This window comes from Bos mutus, chromosome 8, assembly GCF_027580195.1.
Source record: "Bos mutus isolate GX-2022 chromosome 8, NWIPB_WYAK_1.1, whole genome shotgun sequence".
Classification (NCBI taxonomy): Eukaryota; Metazoa; Chordata; class Mammalia; order Artiodactyla; family Bovidae; genus Bos; species Bos mutus.
Genome location: NC_091624.1, coordinates 61,379,819 through 61,402,796, shown reverse-complemented (window position 1 = coordinate 61,402,796; position 22,978 = coordinate 61,379,819). Strand labels below are relative to the sequence as shown.

The window sequence follows — 22,978 nt, the reverse complement described above, 5'->3', positions numbered from 1 at the left end:
GTGTGATTTCTAACTCTCTTTGTTCTGATTCCATGCACCTCATGTAAACCTTTGATTATAATCCAGCTTCCAAGGCCTCCAGGGACACACTGTGATGGTCAGGCTGATAAAGGTTTTGTAGTTTGCATAGATTCTATTTTTCACTATAAATTGATAAACTGGAAGGTCACAAGATGCTATCAAATAGTTAGCTGTTGTATTATTGTTAATAACAAATAGTTATTTGTTGTGACCAAACAAATATCTGATTTTCTAGGAAGACATAAAAAGAGGACAGAAATGCAGTGGAAACAGAAAAATTCATTGGCAGACACAATGCCAGATTCAGAAAAGAACCCACTCACCAGCCTGCACTTACCTTGTGATGATGTCACGAGGGAATGGCTTTCACATGGACTCACAGATTATAAATGGCCATTAACTGTGTGTGGAAGATTTCCTTGACAACAACATATATGGAGAGGACACAAGGTAACATTCCACAGGTGACAGTTTGGAGCTTCTCATCCAGTGGCCTAAGTTAAGTCCTGACTTTCAAATCTGTGTTTCAAACCATCGTAGGGATTCAGGTGCTAGTAATTCTGAGTGTGCTGGTTAGTACTGCCTAGCATCTATGCCATGGATTGGATGGAGCTTTAAATTCTGGCTCCCCCTTGGGTAGCTGACTTAACTAAGCTGCCTAACTTATAAGCAGCTTTTTCAAATCTTTGTAATGGGCATTTAGCACAATGCCTAGAACATAATGAGTGTTCAACACCCACTGCCTTATAATGATATTAAAAAAGTTATCATTATAACCATTATTATTGTGGGCAATGACAAATCAGTATACTGTAAACCCCTTAATTGTCTTGGAGACCCTCAAAGACAGAAATGGATCTTATTTAACAAGTCTAACGTTAGGGTCAGGACATAACACATGGTAAGGCTCAGTAAGTATTTCTTAAATAGGACAAGTACTGACCAGTTGTAGAAAACTAAAGTCTACATTGTCGTCCACACTTCTTTTCCAGTCCCCTAAGATGTCTCCTTCTCAAATGGCAACCCACTCCAGTGTTCTTGCCTGGAAAATCCCAGGGACGGGGGAGCCTGGTGGGATGCCATCTATGGGGTCGCACAGAGTTGGTCACGACTGAAGTGACTCTGCAGCAGCAGCAGCAAGATGTCTCCAGAAGCCTTTTAGCAGTAGACAAACATCTCATCTCATGAAGCCCAGCCAATGTTTGTTTTCATCTGTAACACTCAGATGATCTCCAGAACACATCAGTCTCTACTCTCTCAATAAAATCACTCACCCAGTCCTGCCATCTGTGATACTCTCTATCCTCTGCCGCAGAAGATGGTCAGTGGTCATCTCCTCCTCTCCATTGCTATTGCCCTCATCTCTTCTCCCCAAGTCCCTTTCTACAAAATTCCAGGGTCACATAGGCAATTCCAAAGCATGGCAACAATGTAACAGTTTCCTAGGGCTGCCACGACAAAGCAGAAGGACTGGGTGACTTAAACAAGAGAAATTTCTTCCCTCCTGTTCTGGAAGCTGTGAGTCCAAGATGTCAGTGTAACTGATTTCCTCTGAGGACTCTCACCTTGGTTGGTTTGCAGATGATGCATTCTCTCTGTCTTCACATGGTCTTCACTTTCAGTGTGTCTATGTCTCAATCTCCTCTTCTTATAAGGACAACAGTAATATTGAGTCAGAGTCCACCCTAATGATCCCACTTAAACTTTATTACCTCTGTAAATACCTTATTTCCAAATACAGTTACATTCCAAGGTACTTGGGGTTAGGATTTCCACATGTGAACTTTGGGGAGACACGATTCAACCCAGAACACATACCAAGGATTTCTTTGGGTTACGAAAGCATCCTGAGGTTCTGTGACCTCTTATTGGTGACCAATATGGAACAGAGAAAGAGATTCATTACAAGCCAAAGTGCAATCACATGACACCAATGATGATTCCCACCAAATTCCTCCAATGAAATGCAGTTATTATTATGTTCACATTTGGACAGTCATTAGCCAAAGGTTTTCTACCATAACAATTGCATGAACTTTCTGACTATTAGTAGCAGATGGAATTTTTAAAGGTTCAAAGTGAAACAAACAAATGAACAAAACCACTAGGGGAAGATGAGAATGCTGAAGGGAGTTAGTTACTAAAAGATGTACAAGCCATAGGCCAGAATTTTCCTATTACTAAACAGCCTTATACTGACAAAATCTAAATCAGCATTAATTAAATTGTTTATAAAACATCAGGCCTTACAAATACCAAGATTCTAAACCTGCTCTTTTTTCATTCCTAAAAATATCATCAATGATGGTTCCAGATTTGGGCTTTACTTATCCTGGAAGGCTTTCTTTGGGCAGAGACTTTGGCTGTGTAAAACCCAAATCCATCAAAAAAGAAAATAAGTAGGAGACACTGTGAAATGGTGAACATCAAGATTTTGAACCACTTAATTAAGCTTGAAAATAAAAAGGGAGCAATGAGCTTTTTCCCCTTGGAAAGAGAAACAGCAGAAACCACTTTTGTGTTTATACTAGAACAAGTCCACTGAGCATCCTCTGTAAACATTAAATAATGATCACATAATATCAAAAATGAAAGCCCCTTATTATTTACTGAACTGGATCCCATGCTCACAAGAAGGCTTTTAAATGAGATTCTCAAAAGACTTTATAAAAGCTCCCTCATTATTGTTCACCTTTGTTTGAAAAGGTAAGTATCTCATCCTCATTTCAGAGTTAGGGACTAAAAGAAAGGTTAAAAGAAATATATAAAATTAAACCAAATCTGCCAATGCTAGAGATCAAGGGTTGTTATCCCTTGAGGACTTAAAGTTCCTTTTGAAAAATTAAGCAACTTCACTAATTATTTTCAGGAGGGCATTTCACTAAAATATACTTTATCTGTACATCAAGGTCTAAGAAGAAAACTCACAAAATAATAACTGTGCTAAATAAAAAAATCAGTGTGGCTTCCAGAACCCTTTCTATTCTGTGTACCCACCCATGTGGCTGGAGATTTGAAATGCTATTTAAGTCTCATTTTCCTTCAGAAGCTAACCTCTGTGGAATAAAATGCTGTTAAGGGGGAAAAAAAAATCTTTTCTGTCATTTGACTTTAACTTATGATAAATTAGCTTCAACTAGTTTCTTAGAAAATTGCCCAAGAAATGACTACAGAAAATTAAATACCAAGACTTCAAAGAGGCAAACACACAGCCTTCAAATTCCGACCTCAGAGAATAATCCTTCCTTTCTCATGCTTTGGAGAGATGTGAGTAAAGAAATCGTACTAGGGCATGGTAATGAACCATCTTTCAAATGACTTTTCTATCAATCTTCTTTTCAAAGGGTAATAAAGTGATGATTATTTCTAGGCAGTTTCTGGGAAGTTATCATCTCATTTCAATAGTCACCAGTAAGAAGGATGGTACTCTGGTATTATTGCCATGACGATAAGAGCAAGAACTGGTTGAGAATTCAATAGACAAGGTGTAGGTTGTTAAAAGCTATTTCCTGGAAAATTAAAACAGAGAGAGATCAAAAGAATTGTGTTGGGTCTTAAGGAATTGGTAATCATTCCCTTCTAGATTAAAAATGCAAATCTGATTTGTTAACTAGTAAATGAAATCCATTATCATGGGAAGGTTTTATTATTTCTTTCAACAAATAAAGTTCAACACTTATTACATGCCAAGCTTTGTGGTAGATGCCCGTGGCTGATGGAGAAAGGCTGCAAACCATGACGGGAGCATCTATGACATGACTTCTAGAGTGTGAGTGACCCATCTTCATCTAAAACAATAACAAACAACAGCAACAACAAAATTTTTTTTTTCAACTTTTCATTAAATGGTTGTTAGGGAAGTTTTAGTCACCCAGAACTTGTTTTGCAGAGTCACAGAAAATAGCCTGGTGAGAAAGACCCAAAACTATATCTGATCTCATTCCCCCAGAGTTGTTACTAGAAGCTTTAAGATGTCATGGGGCGAAGTTACCCCAGGAACACACAGCCCCAAAAAGGGAATGCCCATGCTCAGGATGCCTTCAGGAAGGACTCCCAGGAACCTAGCTGTTTCTCTGGTCCCCAGATTCAGATGCCATCTGTGAGATGGGCTTGCTGCTGCTGCTGCTAAATTGCTTCAGTCATGTCCGACTCTGTGCGACCCCATAGACGGCAGCCCACCAGGCTCCCACGTCCCTGGGATTGTCCAGGCAAGATCACTGGAGTGGGTTGCCATTTCCTTCTCCAATGCAGGAAAGTGAAAAGTGAAAGTGAAGTTGCTCAGTTGTGTCTGACTCTTAGCGACCCGATGGACTGCAGCCCTCCAGACTCCTCCGTCCATGGGATTTTCCAGGCAAGAGTACTGGAGTGGGGTGCCACTGCCTTCTCCAGTGAGATGGGCTTAGGGCTCCTATAAGGATGATGCAGTCCATTTTTCCTCAGTGGCTCCTAAAACCATCCCAGTTATGTCTTTTCATTTGTCCTAATTCTCATATCCCAATCTAAACCTACTGCTCACTGGCAGACAGAATATGGGACACATCTCTGTGTTCAACATTCCCCCAAAAGTCAAATTTTTCAGCACTCACCAGAAATCCAAACCTGGAACAACAACCAAAAAGGAAATATAAGACATGCCGCTTTTTTAAGGGCAAAGAAATGTTACGTGCACCACACCCTCATCTCTTACACATTACAGAGAAGGCACTTAATAAATACCTGTTGAATAAAATTAACCAAATGAATGAATTCATTCATTTGTGGTCATGAATCAAGTCATGATTATCACATTGGTATTTTCCTGTCAGCTATCCCACAGTGACCTTTGTCCAGTGTTTCATCTTTTTAAAATGTTATTCTGGTGATATTTTCTTAAAAGAGAGACACAAAACCACAACACAGAAAAGAAAAATCAAAATGTATTTTTTTCAAGTTCCATTCCAGGTAACAAATATTTGACCAATGAATTAATGCTTTCTAGTGTGGCCTTGGATAGGAAAATTGCCTCTTTCCATAGTTGAACATGTCTCTGAAGTGAGTACCAACAGATCTCTTACCGATTTGCAGAACAGGATAAGGCAGTTAAGCTCTGAAAAAGCATTAACAATTTATCCTCATTGCCAATCAAGAAATCACCCAGATTTCCCACCTCCCACCACCCCCAAGACCAAAGTAAAAGGGCTGTAAATCAGTCATCATGCATCTCACAAAAATCATGCACTATCCTTGGCAAACCAAATCCTTGGCTTTCCATCCCCCTACCTTTGGGCAACATATCCCCAGAGTATAACCTAAGAATACAGGAGCACTGATTTGAAAGGAAGCCAGCTAATGCAAGGGCTAATGGTAAAGATAAGGTGAAAATTTCAAGCCCCAGGAGGCTTGTTGCTGATAGATTGGAATGCTTTTTAATGAGGAAAGGAGATGAAGGGAGAGCGGGGGGGAAGGTACCCAGCCCTTCAAGTCCTCCTTGGGTGAACAGTTTGTGCTTGTTCTGAGGTAGGGTGACCCTTGATAAGTGTGAAAGAGGGATGACTGATCCCCCAAACATGTTGTACAGTGTGGCTCCCAGGGACCCTTTCTTCAGGCTTCTGAAACTGATCACATGTGCTCAGGCCATACTTAAACTATACACTCCAGCACTCTTGAAGCCACCAGAACTCTGCACTGCAATGAATCAAAATTTTCAAAGCATGTTTTCATTCAGAAACCCCATCTTTACTTATATGACCTGACATAGAGTAATTCAGCTTGTAATATTATATACCCAGCTTTGAAAAAGGGAGTAATTCTTAAGAGGTTGGGTTACTCAACTCTCTAACCAATAGTGTCCCTGAGCTTAAGGGAAGGGAAAACATTTCTTAATAATTGCTAGTGTTATATAACCTTGTTCCCTTAAAAAAAGAAATGCCAGGGCATTTGTCTTAGGTTTCCCTTTCCTCTCTTCTAGAGAAACCTGAAATGCCCAGTGATCGTATGATCCACTGATGATACTCAAACCCAGTAGATGTCACTAGGATGCTACCTTTTCGCTGACTAGTTTGTGCAGGAGTGTCCTCCAGTCTGTGCAAATACACCTTCTCTCCATTGTTTTCCTTTCTGTCACCATATAAAGCCCTATGCTGCTGGAAAGGAGAGAGGAGGAAGTCAAGTGAATTTTTTATGTACAACTATATACATCAATACAATATGGGGGTTAGGTGATGAATAGCAGTGGAGGTTAGAGTCTGCACACAGAGTGGGAAAATAAATTAATCTGCCTGGTTCTTTAAGTGCCCAGCATTCTGCACCAAGGAATGAGGTATGAAGGAGCCGCTTTCCCAGCTGATTCATCTAAATGTCTTCCTGTGCAACTTGAGCATGATGAACCCTGCACATGCAAAGCACCCTGCAGGGGTCAATATCTAGGAAAACCCATTAATCAAACAACAGGGAAGTCCTTGGGCAAGAGAGACCTGAGACTCAGAAGGCACGTCCCAGAAGGCCCTTGGGGTAAGGCCATTCTGGCAGAGGCTCTGACATCATCAGTGTTATATCGCCAGTCTGTGTTACCATAGAGTTCATGGAAGGCAGGGCAAAGGCTGTCATCTTCTTACTTCTGTTTTTTGTTTTTTTTTTTTTTACAATCGTGTGAGATCTTCTGGAGAATTACTACCCTCTTCCCCCGCTGGAATCTCCTCAGCTGGTTCTATTTTGATTTCAAGTCCAAAGGCAGAATTTATCCTTCCAGGAGAGTAGTCATTTCTTTTTAAGTCTGCAAGGAAGACAGTTAAGACAGTGATAAGGAAACCTTAAGAACATGATGTTCAGATAGATTGGACTTTAGGCCAAGTGCTCAGAGAAGACTCTGCTCCCTCTGATGTGTGAAACTCAGACCCTCAACCCAGTCCAAAGTATACCCCAGCAGGCACACATGCATCTAACTCCCCAAGGCTGTGCTCACTGTGGCAACACTCGGTTGCTTGGCTCAATACATAGCACCCTTGAGACGTGACCTGGCCGGACCTAAGTGACGCCACAGAACAGGGCGTGTTCACTGTGAATGACGGCAGAGTCAGACTGTCCGTCAGAATGGTGGACTTGAGACATCAGTGGTCAGTTTTCTGCAACAAAAATGTACCTCAGGTTTGGCTGAACCTCTAAAAGCATTGTCCAGTGATCAAATCCTCTGCTTCCTGAAGCCTCCTTCTTTAGTTCAACAGGGAAATTACCTAAAGAAATCATTAACAAGCGCAACCCTTGGGGAGAACTTAAGGAGGACAGTGAGCTTTAAATGTTTGGATTATCATGGTATACCATGTTGATTAAATTTGTTAAGCTTAAACATACATTCCTTTATAATTTTTTAATATTAAATGGGGACTATCTGGACATAAAACTAATACATACTATAGTTTGATAATAGCCAACACTTTTTACGTTGCTTCAATCCTTATACCACCTTTATGAGGTAGGTGCTATCATTCCCAGCTAACGGATGAGAATGAGGCCAAGGTCACAAAATTAGTACAAAGTACTCCTGGGATGTGAGCTCAACCTATGGACCCCATGCTCTCATACACTTTCTGAGATGACTTCTCTTTAAAAAAAAAAAAAAAGTAAAACATAAACAAAAAGAAAAATCACCCCTACTCCTGTTTTCTGAGCTAAGCTTTTTTAAATTCAAATTACCAAATGTTCGAGTAAATGAGGATATTTCTTATTTCCATTTAAATGTGTTAACTAAGGTTTTAAAAGGAAATAAGGATTAGGTCTAGAAATGGAGGAATTCTTGAATGTCTCAAAAGCCACCATGGTAGGGAAAGGCAAGAAGGAAGGGGATGGAGGAATCTTAATCCTACAGAAGAAGTGACTGGACAGAAGCAGTGAGTTACGCCTCAAGTTTCCCTTAATCCTGGCTGATCAGAATTAGTCCCTGTGTCCTCAAGAACAAGAAGTGGTCCTGCCCAGGAAACAATGAATCAGAGCTGGGAAGAGGTCAGCACCTGAGGACGCTGAGTTAATGAGCTGGATTCTGGCCTGCGATCATAGGCTGGGAGATCAGCTCCTGCCTCCCAGAGGACCCTTACCTGGAGGCCTGGATGTGGCTCAGTCCAGGCCCTGCTCCCTCCTGGGCTCCTTGTAGTCAGAGAGGAGGTCAACGGGCAGCTCAGCCAATGTGCTGAGGACTGTTCTCTTTGCCCATTTCCACTGTGTGGTTTGTGAGAAGGAGTCCTGGGCAGCCACCAGATGACAGCGAGATCCCACTCTCGGTACCACTCGAGTCTGACATCCTCACCACAACCTCCCCGGCCAACAAGCTACTCCCTGCTGGAACTGGAAGCTGTTACCCATCCCAGTCTCCTGTGGCATCGTGTCCACAGGAGCAACTCCTACCTTCAACTCCAACAAGATTAGAAATGGCCTTTCTTTGCTGTAAATTTTCACCTACTCCATCCCAAGTTACAGTGGATGTTGATCTCATACTGATTTCCAATTTGGGGTTCAATCACTTATGATAAGGCTAGAAGGGCTACTCAGCTTAAAAGATGTGAAATTCCATTTTAAGGACAAATGTGGTACAACCTTAGAGAAACAGGGAGTGAACTGAGACAGACATAAAGCGTCCCTTCTGAGATAAGAGGAAAGAATGCAACAGAGCTGGGGCCACCAACTTGGGGCCCACAGACCTCTGGCTATTGCCTTTTATGTTAAGAATATTTTTCTGTGCTAAGTCTATTAGTCTTAGAGAAAGCATGTCACACTATCAAATCAGATTTTAAAAACATATCTTGTAATATATGTTTACAGGAGTAGGTTTTTATCATAAAAAGCACTACTTTAATTGATAGCTGTTGCTTCCCTCCATGCCCCAGCCTCCCAAATGACCAATGAGTAAATAAGAACAGAATAGAAATACTGTGGGCATCACACAAGATCCAAGGGGTGGGGGCACGGCGGGGGGAATCTGCCTCCATCCAATTTTACCCCCAATTAAGTAGGTGGAACTTTTCCCTTAGAGAGACTGTGACAAGCATTGGGCCTGATGTTGTTTTATCACATTTCGGCAGAACCTGAAGTAAATCTTTGTCCTTTTAATCCCTTTAGAGACTTAAAAAATTTGCAGTCAGAAAGTCAGGCCTCGACTGCGAATGAGATAAAAAAGTGATTAAGATTTTCTACTCCATCCCAGGTTACAATGGCTGTTGCTCAATGAGAGATTTACTTAGAGAAAAATAGAATTGTTTGGGGCATACCCGGGAGTTTGAGCTTCCGGCAGCAGGAGTTGCAACGATGTTTTGCAATGAAGTTTCTAATTGCATCTTCCCCTAAATTGGCTGGTCCAAACACCATTCCTCTTGATCTAGAGGAAATATCAGAATATCAATTAGATCACAGCTAAGAAAAAGGAGCTCAACTAGGATTCTCTCAGATACCGAACAGTATCCCATAGTAACCCAGTAAACTTGAAGGAGCCAACAAAGAACAGAGCACTTTGGGGAAGCAACAGTGTTAGGTCTGCACATTTACAATTCAAATGCACTTCAATCTTTGTACCCAACTCCAAGACCTACTGTGAAACTCATTTCCACACTAATCTGATAGAAAAGTGAATTTTCTATGTACCACAGTAAAACAAAATACAGTGAGACCCTTTTTCATGCATATGGGGTGAGAGAATGACATTCACTACCAACTGTTCTACTAGAAAACCCAAAAGGTAAGTATGCAATAAAATAAATTTGCTATTGGCGCACCCCTTCTGAAAAGACTGATGTGCATTCTTTCAAACCCAAATACTGTTCTGAACATAATCAATGTCCTCAAACACAAAAGCCCAACAAAACCCGGCACCCAGGATTCATGGCTCCTTCGATAGCTCCTTCTACTCTGCAAACTGCTATGGCAGTTTTCTGGGCTCTTAGTGAAAAGACATGACAACTAGGAGACAATGATTTTGTGGAAGTAAACTTAGGTGACAAAATTACAAACAGAATCATATATATTAGGCACATTTTGAACACTCTATAAGTGATCTATTATAGATTCTCATAATATTATAAAATTATAATAGATTCCAGGGTCAAAGTTTACCCATTATTAGATCATATACAACTATCATTCTTCGACTGACATGCTACACACCATGGAACACAGCACACCAGAAATACCTCCAAAGAAACTTTATGAAAGCTAATATTTTATTTTAATGACATGCTGAGTGGAAAACAGCACATTTTAAAATCTGAACTCAATTACTGCTCTTAAATACCACGTCTTAAGAAAAAAGAAAAGCAAACTATCACAAAAGGAAACAATAAACTTTGCTTCTAAGGAATGTGGTTTTTCAAAAGGGACGTGGTATAAAAATGGACTTTTTTTTTCCATCTGAGTATTGAAACATTTATCTCAATTTCCACTTCCTTTTGGCAGAATAACAGTAGCTGCTCTGAAGATGTGCCAAGCTCAGAACGAGGGCTGATGTCAGTTTGATCTCAGATTGCCTCTTTGCTCTGAGGCGGGTAGGTGGAGGAAACCTCTTGGGAAGATGACATGAGCAGACACCCAGGATTAACTTTCCTGGTCACTCAATCGCCCTTACACAATACGGCTCTCGCGGTGTTTACCAGGCTGCAAGAGCTGCCTTTTGTTAACTATTCCTCTTTCAGTCCACATGGTAAGGAATCACTTCTTTAAGGTGAAACCAAATGTAGCAAAGAAGTAGAATCACATAATATTTAGTACCAGAATTCTATGACGCTGATAATGTGAAAAACAAAGGTGGTTTTTGAGTCATTAAAGTTGCAGGATTCCTTTTATAGTCTCTCTGGCATGACCCTATTGGAATATATCACTTTTTACATTCCACACTGCCATTTCTTTCCCCCCAGTAAAGCATGAAAGTTTCCAACTTAGAAATGTAACACTGATTCTCAGATAAAAGCTGTAAACTAAATCATTTCCCTCTATGAGCTTCATTAAAGTTAAGACAAAAGAATCAAAATTACTATAATATGTATGTATCAGGGGTTCAACCACTCCCTGAGCAGTGGAGAGTGAAGGAAGGTTGTAGGGACACTAACTAATACACCATGCCTACAGCCTTGCAGTCTCAGACAACCATGTTTGAAAAAATATACAACTGTTTTCCAGATTTTTCACAGCACAGGAAAGCAGGTGGTAACTTGGTTTCACATTCGAGGAAATGCTAATTAGTACCATGTACATAGAGATTTAGTAAAGAACATCTCATCATTATCATTTCATACTTGTCAAATGCCTGAAACCATCAATGCAGTAAGAAAAAAAAAAAAAAAAAATGCAATCCCAAACTACCAAAGCACTTGAGGCAACCTCCACTGAATGAGGAACCAAGGTGAGTGGCCAGAGAGAATTTGGGGGAGAGAAGGTGTAATGATTTGGTCTTCGCATGCAAGGGCAAAGTTCACATGTTAGGGAAAGTTATGAGACAACAGGCATTAGAGACAATATCGGAATTTGCACCACACAATATCTTCCCTCTTGTAGAGGATCATTCCTTTTCATTGACCCTCTTCTCCTCATAGGCAAGTTACCATCTCCATTGGGCTTCAGTTTTCTCATTTGTGAGCAGGGATTGAAGACATTTCCTTCTAAGGTTATCGTTAAGAGTAAAATAAACAACATGTGACAGCACTTGCTCCTCAAACTTTTTTTTTTTTTTTTGGTGGGGCGGGGGGCTGTAGGCTGCACTGCAAAGCATGCAGGATCTTAGTTCCACTGACCAGGGATGGAACCCACACCCCCCTCCCTGTAGTGGAAGCATGGAGTTTTAACCACTGAATCTCCAGGGAAGTCCCTCTCAAACTTTTATTTACACCAAATCACCTGAAGATCTTCTGAAAATTCAGGTTTGTGATTAGGGAAGACTAGGGAGGGTCTTTTCATTACAAAAGACCCTGATGCTGGGGAAGATTGAAGGCAGGAGGAGAAGGGGACGACAGGATGAGACGGTTGGATGGCATCACCCACACAATGGACATACATTTGATCAAGCTCCGGAAGATGGTGAAGGACAGGGAAACCAGGCATGCTGCAGTCCATGCAGTCACAAAGAGTCAGACACGACTGAATGACTGAACAACAACAACAAAGGGAGGGTCTCAAGAGGCTGCATTTCTAACATCTTCCGGTGCTGCTGATGCTATTGGTCCTGGCCCATGCTTTGTGTAGCAAAAATGTAATATATAAGAGGCATCCAGAAATGTGAGCCTCATTGAACTAATCAGATGTAATCCTCCACATTGTGAAAAAATAGTACTTACTATCTTCACCATAAAGATGCAGAACAACTGCACCAAAACTAGGTGATCCCCACAAAAGCAGACAGGCTATAGTGATACCAACCTATCAGCTTCCAGTGTTCCCGGCCTCAAGCCATTAAAAAACGTCTGCTATCAACCAGAGGCTCCCAACCCTGACTGCCCATTAGAACCACATGGGAAACTTTTGAAAAATACAGACATCAGGGTCCCATCCTGAGATTCTGACTTGAGGATAATTCTGAGCAGCTTTTTTTTTAAAGTTCCCTATGTGACCCTAATAGAAATTGAGACACACTGGCTTATAGAATGCAATTAAATACTCAACTGTCAAGAGGAATAATATAATCTTCTTAGAATTCGAAAAGTTGGAAATATTCAGGTCATATTAAATATACATACCAAGGTCAAAATTTAATAAATCATATACATAAAGTATACATAAACTCGATGCATTATATATGCAAAAATTTTCACTGCAAAATTATACAAAGTTTCTACTACAAACTCTTGGGCATACAGGACCACTGAAGAAATACTACATATTTTTAGCTAAAAAAAATAGCAAAGTCTTTATCTGTACACTAAGGGTTACAACATGAACTCCAGGGTCAAATATCATGGGGTTTGGATGCAGAGGAGCAACATAGCTCACTTTTATCTTCTCTAGCTCACCTGATGCAAAGAAACAGCTAATACACTTTTAGACGTACTTCCTTGTAGAGACACCTACAGATGGCACCATATTTAGATTAATCATTCAGTAAAAGAATATAGCATTAAAGTAGTGAATAACTACAATATGAGTCCATGGGAGGGAAATAAAAGTTTCCGAGTTCATCATATAGAAATCACCCATTTTTATAAAAATATGTATATATACAGACACTCATACACACAACCCACAGACCAAGTTTAGACACTTAGGACAACTAAGAAATTAAAATGTCATATGTTAGCAGTTCTCAAAAGTGTGGGCTTTAGGCCAGCAGAATTAGAATCATCTGGGAACTTGCGACATTATGTGAACCCATCCCAAACCCACTGAATTAGAAACCAGGGACAAGAGCTGGAGGTAAAGGGCAGCAAACTATGTTTTAACAAGCTCTCCGGGTGATTATGATGCAAGTTTATGTTTGAAAACCACTGTCATTTTTCTATATTGATCCATCCTTAATCACTACTTTTTTCCTTAATCATCACTTCTTTTTACTCCACCGTTAATACCACCTCAGATCCTTTACTTCCAAGAGCTCCCAAAAGCCTGCTCATGGGATAAAATGTCCATGGGAATTCAAAGGACAGGCAGATGACACATCTCTCTGTAGAATTTACTGTCCTGAATTAATAGACAACCTGATGACTCCATATCTAACCCCCACTGTTTGGGCCTCTTACAGATTTGCTGTTACTAAATAACACACTTTCTGCCCCCAGCTTTAATTTTATAGGCATGTGATGGAAGACACTACCCATGACAAGAATACAATGACTCCATTGTGAAGACAACAAAGGAAACTGTCTCTCCTAGGACACTGTCTTCATGTCAAAGCCTATGGAGGCTGAACTTACCCATATTTCTCCTTTGTCTGGGATAGGAGAAAACTCAGAGTCAAATTTGCAACAAAGTTCTGGCTACAACATTGGTCTTTATACAATTTCCATTTCTGTGTACTAACAACTCCAGATTTAATCATATTCTGCTTATTTTTTGGCCCCTATTTCCTAAGCCATACATTCTTTAAAACTGTATTTTAAATCTTACTGTATTTTATCATATTTGGATACAAATATTTGGGGATATAGATACAGACATTGATAAAACCTGCCTCAAAATCTTCCTAGGATCTAGGCAAGATATATAAGTGCTTAAAAATTATGTTTAAGAAATCATGTACAATGGGTCAAGTGCAATTTTCTAGATGATAAATTAACTTACTGTTTGTCTTCAGGTTTTATTACAGATGGATCTGTCAAATTTTCTCCAACACCTCCAAAGAAAAAGAAAATTCATTTAGTAAATGGGGAGTTTCACTTTTTCAGAAATTCAAGAAAATAATAACCAAGTTTTATTTCCTTTCTTTAAACCTACATCCACACTGTGGTAAATTCAACATCATGTGAATTTACTATACCATAAAAATTGTCCAAGCAAGTTTGAAAACTTCAGTTAATGCACTATCTCCTGCAACCCCGTCTATTACGCTATAATAAACCTCTAGGCTACAAATGAGTGTATTTTGATGTGTTCACAGTTACTGATAATGGCATCCATCATTCATTTATCACTCGTATACACCAGACTAGTTTTATTTTTTCTAACTCTTGGCAATCATGAAAGAAAAGTTTTAGTATGCTGATAGCCTTATTTTACCAATGAGTACACTGATGTTCAAAGATATTAAGCAATCTGTCAGAGGTTGCACAGACCACAAGAGGTCATAACAGGATTCAAGCTGAGCCAAAGCCTGTGTCCCTCCCCCTAGCCCATGGTCTCTTTAGATGGAGTCCATCAGTGCTCAGCAAGGTGCAAGGTACTGTGTGGTTCTGCAGATACCCACCTGTGGTCCATCAAAGACACACAACAAATGCTATTTTTACAACGTTTACAAACCGAAGAATACAAACAGCCTACATTCTTGATCTGGGTGCTGGTTACACACATGTGTTCAGTTGTGGAAATTCTTTGAGATGTACACATATGCTGTGTTCACTTTCTTGAATGAATGTGATCCTTCAGTAAATTTTACTTCTTTAAAAAATGGCACCAAAGCATAAAAAGACAATGTAAGTGTAATTTAAAATGAACGTTTATTAAAACAGGGATCAACATCAAAGTGACTCTCTGTTATTAAATGCAAGTGGTGGTGAGACTGACTTCCAATGGGAGCATTTTCACAAGTGAGCCAGTCAGACGGGTTGAGTACACCACGTGGGCATAAGCCAGCAATTTCTGAGACCATACTCTAATCAGCACTGGTTCTCTTGGCTTGGAAGAGACCAACCTCATGGGAAATCCACTTAAAATCACATAAAATGTAAAACATTATTATGTGTTTCTATTTGGTTAAGAAAAAAAAAACAAAACAACATGTTTCTAACAACTACTTTAAAAAAGAAAGGTTTTTACCATGTTCTGTACTTTTTCCATATGCTGATACCTTTCACAGGAAAATGTAATCCTTATAATTTATAGACCATTCCCCTGAGAAACTGACTTTCCTAAAACAGGTTAGGAAAATAACCTGTTTTAAGTTGGGGATAGGGGGCAGGTAGGGGTTCCAACTTTTTTTGTATCATGACACTTTGTCAGCCTGATGAAGTTAAGGGAACCCCTTCTCAGAATAAATGTTTTAAAATGTATAATCTGAATATGTACAATTACAAAGGAAACCACGATATTGAAATACAGTGATTAAAATATTTTGTAATACATGTGCTTCTTTTTCAGCACATTAGCTAACAGGATCAAGCACAAGTCTAATAACACTATAATATTCAAGTAATAAAAATACAATCTGTATTTTGAGAAAAACATTTGCCATGTTAACATCTGTAATTGCTATTGCAAACAGTCATGGGTACTGCCAATACCACTGTGGTTTGCTGTCTCCATTATAATTGAAGGAAATGATAACTTTCAGCTATAGGTTAGTATAAAGGTATAACTATTTTTTCATCAAAGTTCACAGACCCTCAGACTTCTACCCAGGGACCCTTTAAGAACCCCTAGCTTAGAATCTCTTTGGGCACTGATTCTAAATAGGAAAGGGAAAATAAGTCTGAAACATAGACTCACGTGGAAGTATGCAAATGTGCTTTCTTTTTTAAAGAAAATGTCATAGGAAGAAGCTGGGCCTTTTATAGTTTTCTCATTATAGATATAAGAAGAAACAGTGTAGCAGGACACTAACTATATAGTAAACATGCAGTAAATAAAAAGAACAACTTTGTTTAACTATTTTAGTAAATAAATAGCACTATGTAGTAAGTAAAAAAACAAGACATCCCATGTATGACCAATAGAGAGTGAAGGCCACAAAGCCTTCACACATCTAAGCTCAGACCTGATTTTATGCCTACAGCTTCCAGCAGTGATGAAAGCTTTAGGCTGATGTCTGAGTAAATTGTAAATTTAAGTTGGAGATACGCACAGTACTGAAAGAATTGGGGAAAGGGGGACTATACAGTGGGGAAAAAGTCTATCAAAATCATACCAGCTTCCATTTCTTTTCAGTCTTGTAGCCTGTTAAATAGGAAGAAGTCAAAGGGTCCAGGTCTCACCCACAGCCTCATCAGTCTCTAGCTATGTAATCTGGACACCTTCTTTAATCTCTCTGTGTTTCAGTTGTATCATCTGAAAGTGTGAATAATCATGGGCCTTATCCTATAGGTTACTGAGAAGATTACATGAACCAGCATATAAACTGCTTAGCAAAACAGAAGAAGGTGAAACATGTCAACTGCTCTTTTTATTGTCTTTATTCTATCAAGGGACTTCCCTGGTGGCTCAGTGGTAGAGAATCTGCCGGCCAATGCAGGAGATACAGGAAGACCCTGTGGAGGAGGAAATGGCTACCCACTCCAGTATTCTTGCCTGGGGAATCCCATGGACAGAAGAGCCTGGCGGGCTACAGTCCATGGGGTTGCAAAAGGAGTCAGACACAACTGAGCAACTAAACAACAATTCTATCAAAAGCTCTTGTGAAGTAAAGTTCTGTTTTCTTACCACTGATAAAACCAGGCTCTAATGATCTAATGTTTCCTAATGAACAGAACCTCCTCTAAGACTGAGGGTGAAGAGTATCCACAAACCTCTACATCCCTAAACCCAATCTGACAGCTCAAAGCTTAACTGCTAAACACATCTATCAAGACCCGTGAATGGCAGAAGGGGGATTGCAGTGAGTGAAAAACAGAAAACAGTTCAGAGAACCAACTATGCTGTACCCTCACGCCCACCCCGGCCTCTCCCAGCTACACAGGAGTCACTCAATAGGCAAACTCTAACACAGGTGCTTATCCTATCCACACACCTGTGTGTGTGTGTCAGTCGATCAGTCATGTCCACCTCTGTGGGACCCCATGGACTGCAGCCTGCCAAGCTCCTATATCCATGGGATTCTCCAGTCAAGAATACTAGAGAGGGTTGCCATTCCCTCCTCCAGGGGATCTTCCCAACCCAGGGATCAAACCCAGGTCTCCTGCATGGCAGGCAGATTCTTTACTGTCTGAGCTACCAGGGAAGCCCACCCACACACCTAGATATCTAGAAAATGTGAAAGAAAATAAGACATTTTAACATCTAAAAATTCCAGTGGTATCTCTTTACTGGCATTAACAGAGTATATGCCGATGTACAGGCAACACACAGCACGGCCTTATGAGAAACTCAGAGACTTACATTCTGATCCCAAGCGCTTTGGGATACATCAGTGAATTTCCATATCTACGGAAAGAAGTTACTTCCCTGGTAGCAGCAGAATTGTACCATGATGATGCTGCTGCTAAGGCTGACTTATACTGAAAACTGCTTTGTTGAATAAAAAATTAATAGCCCCAAAAGTTCTTTGTGTCAAGCCTTAACAAAAAAAAAAACAAAAAACGAAAAAAAAACGCCACAGACCACTGTAATTTCAAATACAATTGTTTTTCATTCCTATTGCTGGGAATAAAATATTAGATTTCACATGTAATAATGATGATTCAGGCTCTCACATGTAGGGTTTTTAAAGAGAATGAGACTGGAATAGTACAGTATCACTACAAGTGATCAGAAATTAGTCAAGCCTCCATAGATGAACCTATGGCCGTTTCATGTTGATGTTTGGCAGAAACCAACACTATATTGTAGAGCAATTATCCTTCAACTAAAAATAAATAAATTTAATTATAACAAAAAGAAAAAAAAAAAAGAAATTAGTCTAGCCTCTCCCTAAATTCAGCTTCCTGGCCTGATGTGGAGGCTGAGTTATGACTGGCACTCTCTGGAATAAAATAAAGAGAAGAACAGAAGAAACCGAATGAATAAATGGGCAGAGTATTCCTCATTCCTTCTTTCCCTCAAAGCAAGAGGGAGCCACAGCAAGCTGATCAGGGCTTCATTCTACAAAGCCCGAAGCTGGGATGTCCTTTAAGTTACCACCAGGACTACACAGCTAAGAGGAGACTGCCCACAACAGAGTAACTGCCATGTTAACAAGCCACCCAGAGATTAACCCTGAGAACAACAGCTACATTTAGTGTGTCGGGAACTTGCCTCATTTCGGCCCCTGAACAACCCTGTGAATTAAGTGCATAACATGATTTATCCCAATTACAAATGAGGAAGTGGAACTCAAAGTGGTCGCCCTCTCGTCACGCAGCTAATTCATGGCTCCACCATGAATTAGCTGGGGGTGGAGCCCCCAGCACCATGACTTCAGAACTTCTCCTAACTGCAGCTGACTGGCCTTTCAGTCTCCACTCCCTGCCACCCAGACAACACACATTGTCTCTCCAAAGACTAGAAATACTATGCAATTAAATATAAAACATAACTGAACTGAAAACTTGTTATCATATTTTAAGACTACATTCTATTCTCCCATTTTTCCTTTCCAACCTGGTTTGAGTTAAATATATTAATGCACATAAGCCTTTAGCCAAGTACTTGACACAAAATAACTAGGAAATGTTAGCTAGTAGTAGCAGTAGTATTATAACTGCTTATAATTACTATTATAGGATTCACATTCTTCCATAAATTCAGGGCTAAACAATTGGCAAAACACTCCAATAAGTATCTCAATTTCTTCATGCTCATTCTATGATGTCCATTCTTCCCTTCTTTGAAGGTCAGTGTTTTGACATAGTTTATTTGGAGTGGCCTATTTCTGCAGTTCACATAATTGCCCAGCGAAAAAATAAAGTTAATTCCTTTTTCCCCCCAAGACTATCAACGCAGTATTTGTTCTGTTTAATGTCACTTTGGATTACTAAGAGACATAAAAATCCCCAAACATAAACATCATTAAACAAAAACCTATTCAAGTGGAATACAAAACACACTGAAGAGTCATCATTAATTCCTTAAAGTTTTTCTTTGGTTGTTTTTTGGTTTGTTTTTTACTTTTTAAACATCTCCACCCAAACCTCAAAGCACAGACACTCAAGTACAGATGAAAACAATCAACCTTTCCCCAACATGAGCTACAAAAGCAGATGCCTAGGGCATCAGTGTGCTGGGTTTACATGGATCATGTACTTGCTGGCTTAAAACGGAATCATCTTGACTGTTTTAACTTTGTTTATATTGCTTCTTAAAATATTGTGTTTGAGGGTTAGAAATATAACTCAACCTTGTGAGCAGCACAGATATGAAAGGACAGAAGGACTCATGTGTCATTTGAAAAGTGTATATATATATATATATGTATATATGTATGTATATATGTGTATATATATACACTTTTCAAATGACACATAAGTCCAAATGACACATATATGTGTGTGTGTGTGTGTGTATATATATATGTGTGTATATATATATATATATACACAGACACATCCTTGAGCACATGGCACAAATTTCAATCAAAATGGGTTTGCAGTCTCAGCGGACATTGCTCACGATGCCCCAGGATTGCTTGCTCATCTCATCTGTCTCCAGCCTTCAAGCCTGGTTTCGGCATAGAATCCCAGGTCTGGAGAAATGGAAAAGTCAGAGAGGACAAGGAAGAGACCAGATTTTTTTTTTAATTAATAAATAAAAGGAATCAGAACATGGTAATATTCTTATGGATCTGAAACTTACAAAGAAATAAAGGAACAGTGACAAAGAAAGAGCATGGATGATCAAACCAGCTTAAGCCTGCGTCCTGGCTCCCTCTTAGGTAACTGTGCAACCTTGGGCAAGTTATTTAAACTTTCAGGACATAAATTCCCCGTAATATCTACCTCGAGGTGCTGCTTCTGGGATTAAATGAGATAACTTCTATGAAAGTTCCTGGGCTAAATCCCTTATTTGAAACCAAAGCCCCAGTCAGCGAGCCCGGGGACTAAACTTTGACCTTAATACATATCTCCTTCTGTCCCTCAAGGAAAGCCTACTAGAGATACTTTGTTTCGTGCCGCAGGATTATAAGTCACATGTGAGGTGTTGCTGGTAGAGAGATGCACTGATCAAAGCCTTCCATTAAATAACAGTGCACTGCGTTGCCTCTCCCAGACCGAGTCTGTACTTTCAGACCGAGTCTGTACTTTGCTGTATCAAGGTACACAGCAAAGAGAGCAAGCTAAATTATAAACTGCTGAAGTACGGAGCTCAAAATCATGAAAAGTGACCAGAATTGCAACTTTCCTACACATATTAATGCATGCCTAAGTGTTATTGTGCACTTAAGTCCAAAGAAAAGCCAGAAAACTAGAAATCTGGTACAAAAATCATTCTCCTGTTTAGATTAACATTTTTGATAACTTTATGTTCTAGGCCAATAATCATCTGCCTATATCATCTGCTCCTGATCATCACTGTACAATGTCTCTGACATAAATGGCCCTACCACATATCAAAGCTAGACAGAGCAACTCCATACATGACCTATCCTGGTTCTCACATGATCTCTCAGGATACCTGCCTGATTCTACCCACTTAGGACAGTTCCACAAACAGTAAATAAATTCAGAAAACTGATACCATCTTCTGTTTTCAAATTAAAAAAAAAAAAAGTACGTACTGCCAAGGAATGTCCCCACTGACAGATCTTAACTGTGACTTTAAGAAAGAGCTAGGGGCAAATGTAGGTGACAATGACAAGGAGAAAGCAATCCTTGGTCTGTGTTTCCTGAACTTTGCCTCATGCTTATTCTATCAAATCCTCAGCTATCAATCACCTTGCAAATCTAAAACCAGCAGCTCTCCCCGAGTATACTCATAGGTCCAGTGAGAGAAAGCCAACATCAGCTCCTCCAAGGTGTTGCTGGGGGCAATTTCATCACCGTTGTTGTTGTTGTACTTCCGGAACTCCCCCGTCATATACTTCTCAATGGTCAACCACTGCTGGGCTGAATGGCAGTAAATTAAGAAAACTTCTAGGAACCTATGAGGAGGGAAAAGAGGTCACGGTTTTCCCACCAGGCAGCAAAGGTAGGAGTTATATATTACTGAACAGAGAACAACAGAGGAGATGTCCTAGCCTGACTGAGTAGCCGCAGCGCGCGTGCCCCTGCCTTTCTATTGAAAAAAATGCGATGCAAAGATTTGGAGCTTTCCCCACGCTCACCCACCTCCCTGCTCTTCGAGGAACTCTCATGAGTACTGGATTCAACTTTCCTTGCCTTGCTGTATGAAGTTCCTTGTAAATGGAACAATAAAACTTTACTGTAAGTCCTCAGCACTGAACTATGATCTGTGTTGCTAAATGAATCCAAGTGCATGGAAACACTCAGGTGAAAGTATAAGAGTTCATTCCTTTAAAGTTCCTAATTTTTACAAGATAACTAGGAGAGGAAACTATGCTTACAATAGAAGTGTTTTCCTGCCATAATGTTTCTGGATATTAGTTAACAACACCCAAGATCTGCCTGCTTTCGTAATCGAGAGGTTAGTTATGGCCTCTGCTTGATCTGCTCTTTTCCACTCACATAAATTCAGTGATTTAAGCCAAACATCCCTGGGATGTCTACTTCTCTTTTTACTGTCTCCAAGGATGATCTAAAGAAGAAAACAAAATTAAGGTCATGGGGAACTTCCCCATGAGTCTGGTATTTCTTGTGACCGACAGTGGAACAACGAAATTGACAGAAATCCCTACTTAAGATGAAGTGCCACGTGCCAATATTTCCTCACCTTGGAGTGTAGGGAATGGTTTGTGGTTTTACTTGGTTGAAGGTATAGATCAGTTTTTGAGCAGCTCTTTGTTGTTGAATTTCCTGCAAAATAAGGAGCATTGACAAAAATATTGGTTTACTACCACATGCCTACTAATGAATGATCACAGAATTACTAGAAGACTCCCAGGTGTGATTTTTAGCCTTACTCAGCTTCCATCACTACCCACTCCAAAAGTAAAAGCTAAAAATAATAAAATACCACCACCTCCAAATATTGGAGTGGGTAGCTTTTTCCCTTCTCCAGAGGATATTCCCAACTGAGGAATCGAACCAGGGTTTTCTGCATTGCAGGCAGATTCTTTACCAACTGAGCTATCAGGGAAGCCCCAATTTCAAGATCTCTTGGGTTGAAGTAATGGCCTTCAACCAGGACAGAGCCAGATTCCCTTTCTTCGACCTGTCCATCTGGGCTCTGGGTCTCTGACTCACCCTAAGGCAAAGATGAAGCACAGTACTCTCCTGGAAGATTTCGTGCCATGTCTGCACAACCTCAGGAAGAAAGGACTTCACAATGAAAACCTGCCCTGGCTTGAGGATGTCATCCTCAGACCAGGTGCTAATGACTCTCATGGCTTTGCGAAGGCCACCATCCATCTCCTCTTGGGACAACACCTGGATCATAGCAGATCTCCCCCGCTGGGACCAAGAAGACATGCTTTTATCCAGATTCAAGGGAGAACTCTCCTCCAGCCTGTAGACTGTTACTTCTTCTCCTGCTGCAAAGAGAAATGCAGGGGAGGGGTTCAATGAGACTCATGTCTATGACATGAACGGCCTCCTAAATATCAACTCAGAAGAATCGATTC

The 22,978-nt window shown here is 40.1% G+C and overlaps 1 protein-coding gene across 3 annotated transcripts in view; it reads right to left on the bottom strand.

Moving 5' to 3' along the window:
• Nucleotides 1-4,919: 4,919 nt before the first annotated feature.
• The window catches only part of TRPM6 (transient receptor potential cation channel subfamily M member 6), a 165,591-nt gene continuing 147,532 nt past the window's right edge, over nt 4,920-22,978 (bottom strand). For all 3 annotated transcript variants that reach the window (XM_070375764.1, XM_070375762.1, XM_070375763.1), the window contains exons 34-39: nt 22,602-22,888; nt 22,129-22,211; nt 21,174-21,379; nt 14,239-14,290; nt 9,255-9,361; nt 4,920-6,772 (exon numbers count right to left, since the gene is read on the bottom strand). In XM_070375764.1, coding sequence (XP_070231865.1) covers nt 6,639-6,772; nt 9,255-9,361; nt 14,239-14,290; nt 21,174-21,379; nt 22,129-22,211; nt 22,602-22,888 — 869 coding nt within the window. In that variant the 3' untranslated portion in view covers nt 4,920-6,638. The remainder of the gene's footprint in view (nt 6,773-9,254; nt 9,362-14,238; nt 14,291-21,173; nt 21,380-22,128; nt 22,212-22,601; nt 22,889-22,978) is intronic.